This window comes from Cryphonectria parasitica, assembly GCF_011745365.1.
Source record: "Cryphonectria parasitica EP155 unplaced genomic scaffold M406scaffold_6, whole genome shotgun sequence".
Classification (NCBI taxonomy): Eukaryota; Fungi; Ascomycota; class Sordariomycetes; order Diaporthales; family Cryphonectriaceae; genus Cryphonectria; species Cryphonectria parasitica.
Window position 1 is genome coordinate 2,197,610 of NW_024468914.1, and position 13,796 is coordinate 2,211,405.

Below are 13,796 nucleotides of genomic sequence, written 5' to 3' on the forward strand. Positions count from 1 at the left end.
GACCTGATATATGTCTCGTCACTATACGCAATACTATTCCGCTGCCTCCTCTCCTGCTCGTCCGAAGAAGGGGTTATGCACCCGAAATTCCTCAGGGCTTTAGACGCTGACTGCGTAAGGCATCGCGCCCTGGCCTTAGTTATCTCCTACTTATCACCGCATCACGAGGCCAAGTCTAGCGCCTCGGTAGACCTTCACCTGAATACACTGACGCCGCCGGAACACCGGTATTCTACATGCAAGAATATCTCAGAATGCTTGTAGTAGGAAATTTAGAAACCTCCGACGGGTAGTCATTGACGCGATGGGCGGCTCTAGATGCGCCTCTCTATCGGTCGGAGGGTAACAATCAAAGGGTCCGCATGCCCAGCAGCATTGGTACTGCAACCCATGCATATGCTGGAGAGAGGTCACGCGAGCTTCCCGTTCCGGACAGCCGACATGGCGCGCAGATCTCCAGTAACCCAGAATCTGGGAAGTCGGGAGACTTCTACTCAGCTATGTAGCTATGGGTGAAAGAAACAAATTTGTATCTCAAAGCCTGTTGATTGTGTAATTAAGCAACGTATCAACGTGACCACAAATACTTCCCAAACCACGAAATGCGCAAGCCATCTTTGAACCCGTATATTGCCCATGTACTGAACGTCGAGAGCAGCGTCCAGAGTTTCTGACGTATTGAAGCATATATCTCGTCGCATGCTGACGCTTGCATATGCGGTGTGGTAGGAATCGCTACGCAGCTACTTACCGTGTCTGCCGAGGCTTGGGTAGACGGTCCACCACGTGCAGTCTGAACCCGAGCCCGGAGTCGATTTCAAAATGCCAATGAATATCTAAACCCATGATGAACACCTCACTTCTAAGATAAAAAGATGGTGTAAGCATGTATAGTGTGCACTCACCATTAATAAGGCCCCTTGTCGTCCTGTTCCAACCAGGTGGTCTGCAGCCTTATCTCCAAGCCACTATTGATACTCCCTTGAGGTCACTGCTACCCTAACAATCATCACACAATGTAGATAGCAGCAAATGAATAGCACATGATCTTACGTGCGTCCTGTCATAATCCAGTTGATTGATGCGGGCCGACTCTGATCAGAGCCAGAACACAAACCTGGACCCAATAGCAATATCTCCCGGTAATAATCGCTTCCATAATATGACAGTGACGGCAACGTGACTATCTCCGCGTGCAACTGTGGATGCACGTCGGCAGAGACGGAGGGTTTCATTATCTGATCTATTCAGAGTACGCTTTTCCCCAGTGTCAACACTAATCCATAGATGGTGTCAATGGTTCCTAAAATGGTTCACTTACACGCTCAAGTGCCGAGGCCGAAAGCAGGGCATTTGATGAAGAAGCTGCCATAGAAATCAAGAAATATAAAATACTCATCACGGATCCAGCAGACACATCAGATCCTGTTGTTGTTGATACACATCTTCAGTGCTCAAGCCAAGCTGCTTGGCCCCAGTTTACATTTACATCAAGCTCATCAGTTAAATTCACATTATGAAAGTTCCGCACCTACTGCTCCTGTCTCTCGGCAGTGTCAATGTGCTTGCTGTCAGCCGCCGTAGCACATTCCAGCCTGCCAATGCATCCAACGGCACGGCGCCTCAAGCCAAGAGATACATTATTGAATTCAAACAAGTAGGTGGTCAGCGAGGCTCTAATGCAGCACGAACGAATGCTCTTTGAAGTTGACCACAAGTCATACACTACAGGGATCCGACTACACTGCCATCCAGGACAGCATAGCAGCGCAGCCGGGGACCACTATTCTTCGCACATTCAACACTGACGTCTTTGCTGGCGTCAGTGTCGAGTCAATCAGTCAAAATGTTGACTCGCTCTCAGAATTCACTTCAGTAGCGCAAACATGGACTTCCAAGATCATTACGCTCGACACATCAGTTCCTTCTCGGGCATGGACTGCCGTCGATGCAGCAGCCGAGGCCGCATCAAGTAATTATTCAGTGCATGCACAAACAGGTGTCGACAAGCTACACGCCGCAGGCATCTTCGGCGAGGGTGCAGTGATCGCGGTAGTCGACACAGGCACTCAATACACCCACCCCGCCCTCGGAGGCTGCTTCGGAGCCGGCTGCAAGGTCGCGGGCGGCTATGACCTCGTCGGTGACGGGTGCTGGCCAGACTTAGGATGTGATCTTGAACCAGACGATGATCCTATGGATCAGATCGGCCATGGAACGCATGTGTCGGGCATTGCTGTGGGCCAAGCCCCCAACGGCATCTTCGTCGGGGTTGCCCCCTCGGCCACGTTGCTCTCGTACAAAGTCTTCACTGACCTCGACGACACGACCGAGGACATACTCATCGAAGCATTTCTCATGGCGTATGAAGCAGACGCAGACATCATCACATGCAGTGTCGGTGGTGCCGGCGGCTGGTCCAGCGATGCATGGGCGGTCGTGGCGTCGAGGATCGCAGAGCAGGGAGTCATCGTCACCATTGCGGGAGGCAATGACGGGGTAGAGGGACCTTATTACACCTCGGACGGATCGTCTGGGCAGAACGTGCTCGCCGTGGCCTCGATCGAGGCGGAGACGACGGCTGAGATTGCCTTCCTCGCTAACTTCACAGTGAGCAACCAGACGAGTTCTGCCGCGGTCGGTTATTACTCGGGCTTCGAACCGATCCCATATACATACAGTACGTGAGGTGGTTGTTTTGAGGATCACTTTTCTTTCTTTCTTTCGTCTTCACCCCCTTCCTATCCATTCATTTGTGGAGCAGCTTATTCTTGTTCTTGAAGTTTGGTGCTATTATAATTGTGAAAGGATATCTCTTGTGCTTCTGACTTGGAATAGCCATTTCGGAATTACTGTTATGCTTTAAGCATCACCTATAAATCATCTTTGCTAACACTTTCCAATCAGCCGGATTCCCCATCTACGCCCTCTCCCTAAACACAAGCTCAACCACTGATGCGTGCGAGCCTCTCGACATCGACCTCGAAGGCAATATCACGCTGGTCCGCGTAGGAGACTGCGACAGCAGTGTTCAGCAGACAAACGTCCAAAACGCTGGCAGTCATGTCACCTTGTGGTATCTTGGAGACGACCCCTCCGACATTCCTGGATACCTGCCCACCGGAGGCTTCACAGGCGTCATTTCTGCCGACAGTGGCGCCGCCATCATCGAGACCATCAAGTCGGGTGGTAAAGTGACGGGAGACTTCACGACTATTGACGCAGATAACTACTTCGTTGGCATGCCCAACCCGGAAGGCACCGGTGGACTGCCCAACTACTTCACATCCTGGGGTCCTTTGTACGATCTCAGTATCAAGCCGGATATCGCTGCACCTGGAGGTGATATCCTCAGTACATATCCAACCGACGCCTATACCGTGCTTAGTGGAACTTCGATGGCGACACCTTACATCGCGGGCGTGGCAGCTCTGTACATCGGCAAGTTTGGCGGCCGCAGCAGCAATTCTGCTTTCAATGCCAGCGACCTCATGATGCGCATCATTACCAGCGGCGACTCTCTCCCCTACTTTGACGGACAGACCTTGACCAACTACGGCCTGTACGCGCCCACGGCGCAGGTTGGTACAGGAATTATCAACGCGTCGAAAGTTCTTGACTTCACGTCATCTTTATCATATTCTAAGTTCGCTCTTAATGACACGGCAGATTTCGTCTCATCCCACTCGGTCGAGATCACGAACGCTGCCGAGGAATCGGTTACGTATACTTTCGATGTCCAAGACGCCGCGGGATTCGAGACCTGGCTGTCTGCTGATTCGAGTGACGATACCACACCAAGGCCAGTGGACTTTGTGGAATTGGTGCCCATTGAGATCAAGCCTAGCGTTTCACTGCCAGATGTGGCAACTCTTGCAGCTGGGGAGACTCTTACAGTGTCGTGAGTGGAAACGAACCCCCTGGGCTCTGAATATTTCTCCATGTCATGAGCGCTTTCGGCTCCCACAACCGCTAACTTGTTGACAGCTTTGAATTTTCATATCCGACAGGGTTCGATAACCTCCCACTATATAGTGGCAAGATCCAGATCAACTCAAGTCTTGGTGAATCGTTGTCCGTGCCCTATCTTGGTATGTCCTTCCTTTCATACCAAATAACCGTGAAACTGGCTTGGAGATTTTTTGGGCTATGCTGATTGTTTTTAGGTATTGCTGGTAATCTTGAGGAAACAATCGCCGATCAGTGGCAGCCTGGCTATCCTTATGTGGTGTCAGGGCTCAGCGCAACCAATATCAGCGACGACTCTTCGTAAGACGTTTCTCCCATTGGGATGGTACTACTACCTTCATCAATGCATCGGACTGACCATATCTTGAAGATTTACATTCAACCTTTCGACAACCTCGCAAGACTTCCCCCAATTGTTTGTTCGAACACAATGGGGCACCGAAGAGCTACGGTGGGATGTAAGTCTCGTCTTAATTGAATCATTCCCTGTCGTGTTCTCCCAGACTCCCCAGCTTAGCAACATGTGAGAAACTTTCTGACGAAACTCTTTTTGCGCAGATCTTTGAACAAGACTGGACAGAGTCAGAGTGGTCATACCCGCCAGTTGTTGGAAAGGATGGCTACGTGGGATCAGTCACGTACTGGGCGTACTCGGGCGAGGTCACTGTTTACGATGCATCAGCGGACCCAAACACTACCATTGCATTCCCTTTGACAGACCTGCCCCGAACAACGGTGGATATTGCGGCGGAGGAATACTGGTGGTTTGGAGGGCTGGCGAACGGAAGCCAGATTGAGTCCGGTGATTATGTGTGAGTGTCCCCTGAATTGCGTGACAGCCCCTCTGATATTTGTGATTGTCATATTTGGGAGCTTAGAGCTGACGGAATTGATTGCCTATCAGAATGCGTTTGGCAGCTTTGCTGCCTTTTGGAGAGCCCACTTCCTCGGAAGGATGGTCAACCTATACGAACAACTTTACTGTTCTGCCGCTATAGATATGCTCAGGTGTTGTCAAGAGTTCTATACGCAGTCCTATTGCATGATGATAAATGGGAGGCTATCGACACATCATGTTATTTTTTTGACCTTATCAAACCCGGACAATCATTGCAATTTTATGAGACTATACCAAACGAAGCACATAGATATAATCATTCCCTTTTGCATCAATAGGCTATCAATTCGATGTCATGGAAAAGCTCGGCTTCAATGAGTAATTGAAGTGTGATTGTCATCCCTGCTTCGTCGGATTCAACGAGGCACCAGACTCAAGTCTGGTGATCCAAGAGCTATGCTTCTGTCGACGTTCATTTACCAGTGCTCCTCGCTCTAAAGAAACTATACCGCCTCATCTTGGATTACCTCTCCGGAAATACCCTCCGTCCTTACCCTCCCCCGGTTGTCCCTCTGCTCCAGCCACCGCAGCAACAAAGCCGTCAAGATCAATACAACGCCGAAAGCTGCGCAGGCAATAAAACCGGGTTTGAACTCGGGCGCCTCTGACGTCCTCCACACCGCATCCTGGAACCAAATCTGGTTAATATAGGAGAAAACATTCGAAAAGGCCGTCATGAACCCTCTCATCTCGTGATCGTCGGGCATCAGGTCGGGAAACCATGAGTAGTACAGGCCCGGCACCCCGGCAGCCGTGTAGGAAAGGTAAAAGGCAAAGTACTTCAGCCCGACGGGCACGTTCCAGACAGCCAGAACGATGGTCGCAAAAATGGTCCCGCCCTGCATGGCCGTGATGGCCTGCCACCTTCGGCCAGCGAGCAGCGGGGAGTCGGAAAGGATCCCAGCCGCAATCTGCGTAAAAGCCCCGACAGCATATTGACCAGTCGGCCACACGTTCCGCTGGTAGACAGTGTGATCGGTGGCCTTGAGGTACAGAGCGAAGAAGGGCTGCTGCGAGGGGAAACTGCTCTGCACAAAGAAGTAAGAGACGCCCAGGACCCAGAACTGCCATTTCGTAAAGATGCGGAACACCTTCTTCTTGGTCCACGCAGATGCGCCCAGCGGTTTATATCCGTCGTCGACGAGGCGCTTCTGCGCGAAGGCAGCTTCGTCCTTGGAGAGGTAGAAGGCGCGCGTGTTCTCCGGGAAGTCCGGGTTGAAGAAGTACCCCAGGACGCCGACGGGGAGGCTGATGATACCGCAGACGATGAACAGCCACTGCCACCCGGAATGGCCCAGCTTGCCGTTGAGGCCGTCGTATGCGCCCGCCTGGAGGTACCCAGAGAACATGCCTGCAAAGGACGTAGTCGAGTAGAACAGGGTCACTCGTTTGGCCCGCTCGCTTCGGGTGTACCAGCTGGAGATGAGGTAGATGATGGTCGGGAAGAAGGCGCCCTCGCACAGGCCGACGAGGAAGCGGATGGCGTAGAGCTGCGACACGTTTGTGACGGCTGCAGAGCAAAAGGTGCAGATGGACCAGAGGATCTCGAGAGTCGAGATGATGTAGGACGGGCGGACTTTGGTGACGAGAATGACGGCGGGGATCTGACTGATAACGTAGCCGGCCGTGAAGACATTGGCAGCGTATGTCAACTCGTTGCCGCCCATGTTGATTGCTTCAGACATGCCTGACACGTAGGCATTGCTGATGTTTGCTATAGATATCAATCACATGTCAGCACTCGATAGTCTTGGCAGAATTATGCATTAGTAGTAACAGGGGTGTATCAACGAGATGAATATAGTTTCCATACCTTGATCAAGATTCTTGCAAAAGTAGCCAAGGCACGTATAAGTCAGAAGGAAGATATCAAGCTTGAGAAGAAACTTTTTCTCAGCAGCTGGCTTATCTGGGTCGTCCCAGATATAACGCTGCACATTATGCCAACGAGATTTCTTCCCCTGACTGGAGTCAGAATGTATGTCATTGTTCACCCCCGACAGCACCTGGGCTGACTTTTCGTCGCCTCCATCAGACGCGACTGGTGACATGGTGTTGTTCGTCGGCAGCAGGAGATTATATGTTGAAATTCTCCATCGACAAGACGTTGAAGTCGTCAACAACGATGCCAACAATAACAACAAGGCCAGATATTCGAGAACTCCCTGAGGTCAAGGCGCATTTTATCCATTTCGAAAACGAGAGGGTTGGTCTGGCTGCGTACTATAATTCTTTTCCGTTCCGAGGTCTAGCCGAACTTTACAATGAGCTCGCCCCTATAACATGCCACGAGTTTTACAGCGAGATCCGAGCCCTGTTCCGCACTGCATGGGTGGGATGTCGCCATGCTGCCTGTAAATGAGCTGAGATCTTCTTATCACCATGTTTGCATGGGCGCGTGGCTGTAACAGCCCCCCAGAAGACGGAACCACCCAAACATCTTTGGGCTCGTCTCGTAACAAATGAGCTTGCGGTCCCACGCGATACTTCCAGGCACCCACTCTATTTTTTCCCCATTTTCTTTGGACTTCAATGTAGTGGGCAATGTGAGGGGGAAATGACGAGATTCGCACTATCCGATTGTTGGTTACAGCTGGGCCGGGTGGGAGCTGCAGGGTGTTTGTTTCTCATTGCTAAGATCAAATTGCGTGATTGTTACTGTGCTTGGGATATGGAAATTTGGCCCTAAGAGGAATTACAAAGCATTACGGGAGTGACAGGGAACGAAAACATATAGGAACGTGATATTGACTTATTCTCAGTTCTATAGTAAGTACTTATGTCTCCATATTCAAAAGCTCCAGGCATTTTTAACCTCAAATAATGCATTACAGCAACTGCTTCCCACTCGCTTAGGCCATTTCAGCACAAAAGAACAAGGGAAAAAAAAGACATGTTTTTTCACTGAAGATACACTATGTTATAGAATTAAACATCGACGAAATAAAATTCTTAACCTGTTCCAAAAGGAAAAAGAAAACGATTTATGTCTCTATGGAAGGCGTGGCCAGGAGATCAGGGCATTACGCACATGTCTCAAGCTCCAGCTCCAATCAAAGGTCCGCTTCACCCACGTTGTAGGATTTATAATGCCCAAGTGACAAGTCACGCACACCTTGCAGCATCGAGATGTCTGAATCCTCTGCATACCTCGATATCACGCTGGTGGGAAAAGGAAAAGGTCAAGTTATGTCCGAATGGCCGCAAACACCGGTTATTATCTATAAAAAAAAAAAAAAACAGTAGCCACCTAGTTCTGGATCTAATCGTCTTCCCAACCAATGAACACTGGTGTTTATGGACACCATACATGCACTACTGACTCAAGTGGACGTAGAAGGCCCTCTCGTCCTGACGCCAGCATGCAAGAATCACGAGATTGATTCCATTTCGTGGCACACACCACACATTCTTCACTAGCTGGAAGCCCCATTCCCACACACACCCTCCAGCTCCTCTTCCTCCTCCTTCTTTTTCCGCGGCCCAACCGTCTCCATGTCCACATCCTCCTCCCCAAGCTCCCAGCCTCTCCCCCGAAACCTCCTCGGCCAGATCCCATTCCTCCCAGGCGCCAATATCCCCTTGGGATCCAGAGCATCCTTGATAGTCTCGTTCAGCCGCAGGAGCGCCTGTCCGCCCCAGCCATACGTCCTGGCAATCTGGTCCGCAAACAGCAGGTGCGTGCGGTACTCGCCAAACCCCCTGGCGGCACAGGCAGCAATCATGTCGCGCATCAGCCGCACGGCGCGCCTCTTCTCCTCGCGGTCCGCCCGGTCGTAGACGATGTTGGCGATGTAGTGCATCTCCCGGCCCGCGACGCAGAGCGTGGGGAACAGGTCGAAGCCGTGCCGGGCGTGCAGGGTGGCGATGATGTCGTGCAGGGTCCGGGCGTCCTGGCTGCGCGTGGGCGCGATGGGCGAGAAGAAGAGGTGGGCGCCGTTGGGGACCCAGTTGAGCCAGTTGAGCTCGGTCAGCACGGGCACGCCGGCACACACGAGGGCGCGGGAGTGGAGGTAGTGCGAGGCCGGCACGTCTCGGGGCAGGAAGAAGCGGGTGTCTGGGATCTGCGAGGTGAAGGCCTCCTTGATGAGGTCGAGCTGGCTCTGGATGGACTCGGGCGTGCCGTACTGCGTGCCGTAAAACACCCAGGAGCACTCGCCCAGCGGGAGGCTTCTTGACGCGCTGGCAACGTCTTCTCTGGGCATGGGCCCCGTGCCGGACCAGAATGTGGCCTTGGGGTTTCCGGTGACGTTCAGTTCCTGTATGACATGACGCAGCTGTGGGATGTTCCCGAGGATGCGCTGCTGTGCCAGAGGGCGGATGATGTCCACAATCTTCCCAAAGTCGTCGTCCCTTGGAAAGGTCAGGCAGTAGCTCTGGTGGCCCGTCGGCGGCATCAGGTGGAACCCCATCTTGGTCACGATGCCAAAGTTGCTCTGCGAGAAGATGCCCTCGACCGCAGGGCCGTACGCGTGCTGAAATGACTGCCATGTAGGGTTGTCCTCGCCCTCGGGCCCTGGCATCGCCCCCATCCCCGTGCGAAGGAGCTCGCCGTTGGGCAGTACCAGCTCCATGCCGCAGTGGTTCGCAAAGTGGTCTCCGTACGGCGTGTATCCTACGCCTCTGTCGAGGGCGTTGCCGAGGACGCTGCCTCCTCCCAGGTCAGGCGTGTCGATCCAGAGGGCCAAGTTTCGCTTTTGGATCTCCTCGTAGAGCTTGAAGTAGGTGACGCCCGGCTCCACGACGCAGCTCGCGTTTTCGGCATCAATCTTGAGAATTGAGTGCATTCTCTTTCCCAGGTCGACCACAACGCCGCCAGGAATTCGAGGCGCAGCACCACCGTAACCGAGATTTCTCCCCAGCGAGATGGGATAGATGGGCATGGTATACTTGTTGGCCCAACGGACGACGGCCTGGACCTCCTCGGTGGACCCTGGGTAGACGAGCGCGCTGGCGACGAGCTCGTCGTGGTCGATGATGTGAAAGGCGTCGTGGGTGTTGGGGGACTCGAGATACCAGCCATCTTGAAGCTGCTCTGCGTCGTTCACGACGACATTATCCGGGCCGATCTGTGTCTTGAGGTCTTGTACTGCATCCTGGAAGGCCTCGAGCGTCACGTCTGAAGGTAAGCGGAGGCTCGATCGCCGTGATTGCTTGACAGGAAGCGTCCGACCCTGACCTAGTAGCTTCTTAACTGTGTCGGCTTCTTTGGATAGCCGCAAGGGGCTACCTGAGTAAACATCCTCTAGGCTGGGAGGGAGTGTAGGTTGTTCTTCTCTGCTGGCTTCCATTTTGACTCTTTTGATCTTTTTCTTTTGTTCTCGTTTTAATTCTCAATCAATATACACTCAAAATGGTGACCAAAAGAGAAGACGGTAATACATCCTTTTGAGATTGGCCACATGCCATGTCACTTTTTGATTAGGCTATTCTTCAACCACTAATTAGACAGCATGCCTATGCTGTCATTCCCGGCGTCAAGTTTCTCCTGTGTGAGGGCATTGTTGCTAGTGGATCGTCATCTCCAACCCACCATCGCGGCAAGAGCCCGTCTTACAGTATGTACCGGGCCTCAAATCTTCCTAAACCCCGCAGGTAAGACGCTTTGGAGAGACGCAGCAGCGGGGTAAACAAGTAGTCTGTTCAGTTCGCTATGATTATATGGCGTTGTCCTTACGATCTCGGGATAACTTTAATCACTGAGGTTGTAGAACCAACTTGTTAAGAAACGACAAAACATGCACAAATAGTTGGCGGCAATTCCAGTCAATACCACTCACAATTATAATGTAACATCGCTGATTTACAAACTGAATCAAAGCACAATTATCAATATCCTCTTCACTTTAAAAGCACAGAGAAAGTTGACCAACAATGAATAACACAACCAACGGAAGCCAGGATCGCATCAAAGGTTTGCAACAGGCTCGAAACCTGCTCAACACCCCAAAATAACAACAAGCAAATTACTAACTTTGCTATCGCAGTCCTGGTTATCGGTGCTGGCCTGGGCGGATGTGCAGCAGCCCTGGCCCTGAACCACCATGGCCACGATGTCACCGTATACGAGAAACTCACCAACTTCCGCCGACTAGGAGACTCGCTGGGCCTGGGAGAAAACGCGCTCAAGCTTCTCCAGCGCTGGGGCGGCGACAGCCTGTACACCTCGGTCACCTCCATCGGCAACCAGTCCGAGGACATGCAGATCCGGCGGTGGCGCGACGGCAAGATCCTAGCACAGCAGCCTCTGATGGACATGGCCGGCCACATCGGCCACCGCGGTGACTACCACGAGGCCTTTCTACACGGGGTGAGAGAGGCGGGGATTCCCATCCATATGGGCTGCGAGGTGGTCAGTTTCCAGGAGGGTGATTCGGGCCGAGGAAGGCCGAGCGTTACTTTCAAGGACGGGCGGGTCGAGGAGGCAGATGTGGTAGTCGGGGCGGAGGGCATCAAGAGTCGGGCACGGGAACTTGTTCTTGGATTTGCAGATGCACCCAAAAGCAGCGGCTATTCTTGTTGGAGGGCGTATTTCCCTGGTGAGCACCTGCAAGATGATCCTTTGTGCAAGGATTTTGTGGATCACGACTGTGTCAATATTTGGTATGTCCAACTTGTCTCGGTGCAATTTCTTTTTCCCTTTTTTTTTTTTTTTTTTTTTTTTTCCCTTGTTTAAATCGCCTGAGGCGAAGGAAGTCGTACGATTCAAAATGTTGGAAGACGAATTGGGATTTAATATCACTTCTCTGACGTTCATCACCCCATCTTCCAGGATCGGCGAGGATACTCACCTCGTCCAAAACACCCTCCGCAACGGCAAAGAGTTCAACTGGATCATTACCCGCAAGCTCTCCCACGAGGAGGACATGGAGATCAAAGAGTCCTGGTTCCAGGAAGGCGACCTGGCCGATGTCCGCGCCCACATCCGCACCCTCGACCACCGCATCGCCGCCGCCATCGAAAAGACGCCGGCCCTGCTAGACTGGAAGATCTGCTACCGCGACCCTCTACCCACATGGGTCTCGCGCAGTCACAAGATCGTGCTTCTGGGAGACTCCTGTCATCCTCATCTACCGACCAGCGCGCAGGGGGCAAGCCAGGCTACTGAGAGCGCCGGCGTGTTGGCTATGTGTTTGAAGCTGGCTGGGCCTGATCGAATCCCGCTTGCGGTAAGTCTTCAAGATTGTTCGTTCACGTGAAAGTTCTTTCAGGTAGCCTTTTTTCTCCCTTTTCTTCCTGAGCTTGTGTGAACTGACAAAAGGCGCCAGACGCGGGTCTATGAGAAGATCAGGTTTGGGCGGACGCGCCAGAGCCAAACGGCTGGGGTGGACCTGAGAGATAGATGGCATAATGCTCTGAAGAATCTGGAGGATGGGGTGGAGATTGATCCCGAGTCTGTCAAGATGCGCAACCGGTGGTTGTACGCGTATGATGCTGAGGCCGATACCACAGCAAGATGGGATGAGGTGTCGGAGCAAGTGGCGAGAGAGTTGGCGGAGGACCAGATCACGCCGTTGTGTGATACTGTGCCGACCAAGTCAGCTTTGGAAGTACTAGACCAAGCTTAGAATAGTGAAATTATAGAGTATTGATCAAGTAGTTACGAAGGGAATTACATGTGTCTGACATTTGGGAAGCACGTGTCTGTGATGATCCAAAGCACATGTCAAGAACAGCACAAACAAGCAGTGCGCCATACATGCGTCCTAATTAGTTCTGGCCTAATGAATCTCGTTGATGTAATCACATCCAGCTGTTCATTTACCCATGTGAAGATGCCAGAGAGAAGGATGATGTTACAAATATGCCTTGGCTCGATCCAAAAGCAAGAGTCCCACGTTGAAACTCTCTCACACTCCTTTCAACTCAATCGTACTTCCAAGTCTCGAGCCGTGTGCTATCTTTCTTAGTTCTGAACCAGCACAATAGTTTTATAATCTCAGCCAAGTATCATTATGGCGTCTCAAATCACGCTTCTGCTCCTCTTTTTACTTTCAGTGACAGGTGTCGTCGCTTCACCAGCGCCCCAGCCTCGCCCCCTCATGGACCTTACCATTGAGGACCTGCCACCCCGTAAGTATTAACCAAAGACTATCCTAATTAATAGAAAGCCCCACAAAAACTTCCGGCTAATACCCCTTTCTCCACCAGCAACTGAAGACGGATTCCCCCGTCCAGCCTGCACAGACCTCGCCGACTGCTTCCCCTGGGCTTCCGACCAGTGCAAGCAAGCCGAGGAATCAGGCCTCCTCGTCAAGGCCTACTGCTTCGAGGAGTACTGCTACGCCCTCTGTCCACCCGTGTTTCCCACCACCTGGTCTGACTCGGAAGAGGATGATGACTATGAGTACTACGCAGCGGACGAGGCCGAGGGCGAAGAGCGTGAGAATGCAGAGTGGCAGCAGCAGCAGCAGCAGCTCGAGGAGGAGTTCCTAGCGCTGACCATCCCTCCCTTCCCGCTGCCGACCATCTTGCCTCCTGGAGAGGAGCCCACCAAGACCAAGACGCACAAGTCGAAGACGTCCAAGAGTCATAAGTTCAAGGGTTCCAAGACACCCCAGTCCACGCCTGTCGAGTCCGTCAAGCCGACCGAGGTCACGCTCACTGTGTCAAGCATTATCATCACGAGATCTGACGTCGCCGGCCCTGTTACGGTAGGGGACGAGATGATGGAAAGCGAGTCCATTGAGCCGACCAGTGCCACGCTCACTGTCTCACGCATCATTCTCCCTAAACCTCCCGTCACTGGCCTTGCTACGGTCGAGAATGAGGCCGATTCATCTTCCGACCCGGTGCCGGCCATCGAATAGGAGTAATCAGAGGTTTTACACGGGCGTTCTTGTGATTACTTTGTGGCAGTGGACATGTCCACGGTCGGGTCAGGTAGATTGATCAGAGGCCGCTAGCAACTGCTCACTGCATAATGAGT

General features: G+C 52.3%; 5 protein-coding genes across 5 annotated transcripts; 3 read left to right on the forward strand and 2 right to left on the reverse strand.

The window, feature by feature from the left end:
* The first annotated feature begins 1,460 nt into the window (after positions 1-1,460).
* M406DRAFT_279618 (subtilisin-like protein) lies at positions 1,461-5,212 on the forward strand. The gene is made up of 8 exons (XM_040918389.1): positions 1,461-1,657; positions 1,732-2,680; positions 2,908-3,901; positions 3,988-4,091; positions 4,167-4,269; positions 4,340-4,427; positions 4,528-4,781; positions 4,874-5,212. The coding sequence occupies exons 1-8, from the start codon at positions 1,517-1,519 to the stop codon at positions 4,965-4,967; spliced, it is 2,727 nt and encodes a 908-aa protein (XP_040774551.1). The 5' UTR covers positions 1,461-1,516; the 3' UTR covers positions 4,968-5,212.
* Positions 5,213-5,310: 98 nt separating this feature from the next.
* On the reverse strand, positions 5,311-6,918 carry M406DRAFT_332060 (putative pantothenate transporter; the record flags this gene model as incomplete). The annotated part of the gene is made up of 3 exons (XM_040920710.1): positions 5,311-6,581; positions 6,681-6,832; positions 6,884-6,918. The coding sequence occupies 3 exons, from the start codon at positions 6,916-6,918 to the stop codon at positions 5,311-5,313; spliced, it is 1,458 nt and encodes a 485-aa protein (XP_040774552.1).
* Positions 6,919-8,283: 1,365 nt separating this feature from the next.
* Positions 8,284-10,158, reverse strand: M406DRAFT_262914 (FAD-linked oxidase-like protein; the record flags this gene model as incomplete). Its single annotated transcript, XM_040917545.1, has 1 exon — positions 8,284-10,158. The coding sequence occupies one exon, from the start codon at positions 10,156-10,158 to the stop codon at positions 8,284-8,286; it is 1,875 nt and encodes a 624-aa protein (XP_040774553.1).
* Positions 10,159-10,741: 583 nt separating this feature from the next.
* Positions 10,742-12,435, forward strand: M406DRAFT_332062 (putative monooxygenase; the record flags this gene model as incomplete). Its single annotated transcript, XM_040920711.1, has 4 exons — positions 10,742-10,781; positions 10,855-11,470; positions 11,640-12,036; positions 12,136-12,435. 4 exons carry the CDS (start codon positions 10,742-10,744, stop codon positions 12,433-12,435), a joined length of 1,353 nt encoding a protein of 450 aa, XP_040774554.1.
* Positions 12,436-12,822: 387 nt separating this feature from the next.
* M406DRAFT_74178 (uncharacterized protein) lies at positions 12,823-13,677 on the forward strand (the record flags this gene model as incomplete). The annotated part of the gene is made up of 2 exons (XM_040925721.1): positions 12,823-12,940; positions 13,019-13,677. The coding sequence occupies 2 exons, from the start codon at positions 12,823-12,825 to the stop codon at positions 13,675-13,677; spliced, it is 777 nt and encodes a 258-aa protein (XP_040774555.1).
* Between the last annotated feature and the right edge of the window lie 119 nt (positions 13,678-13,796).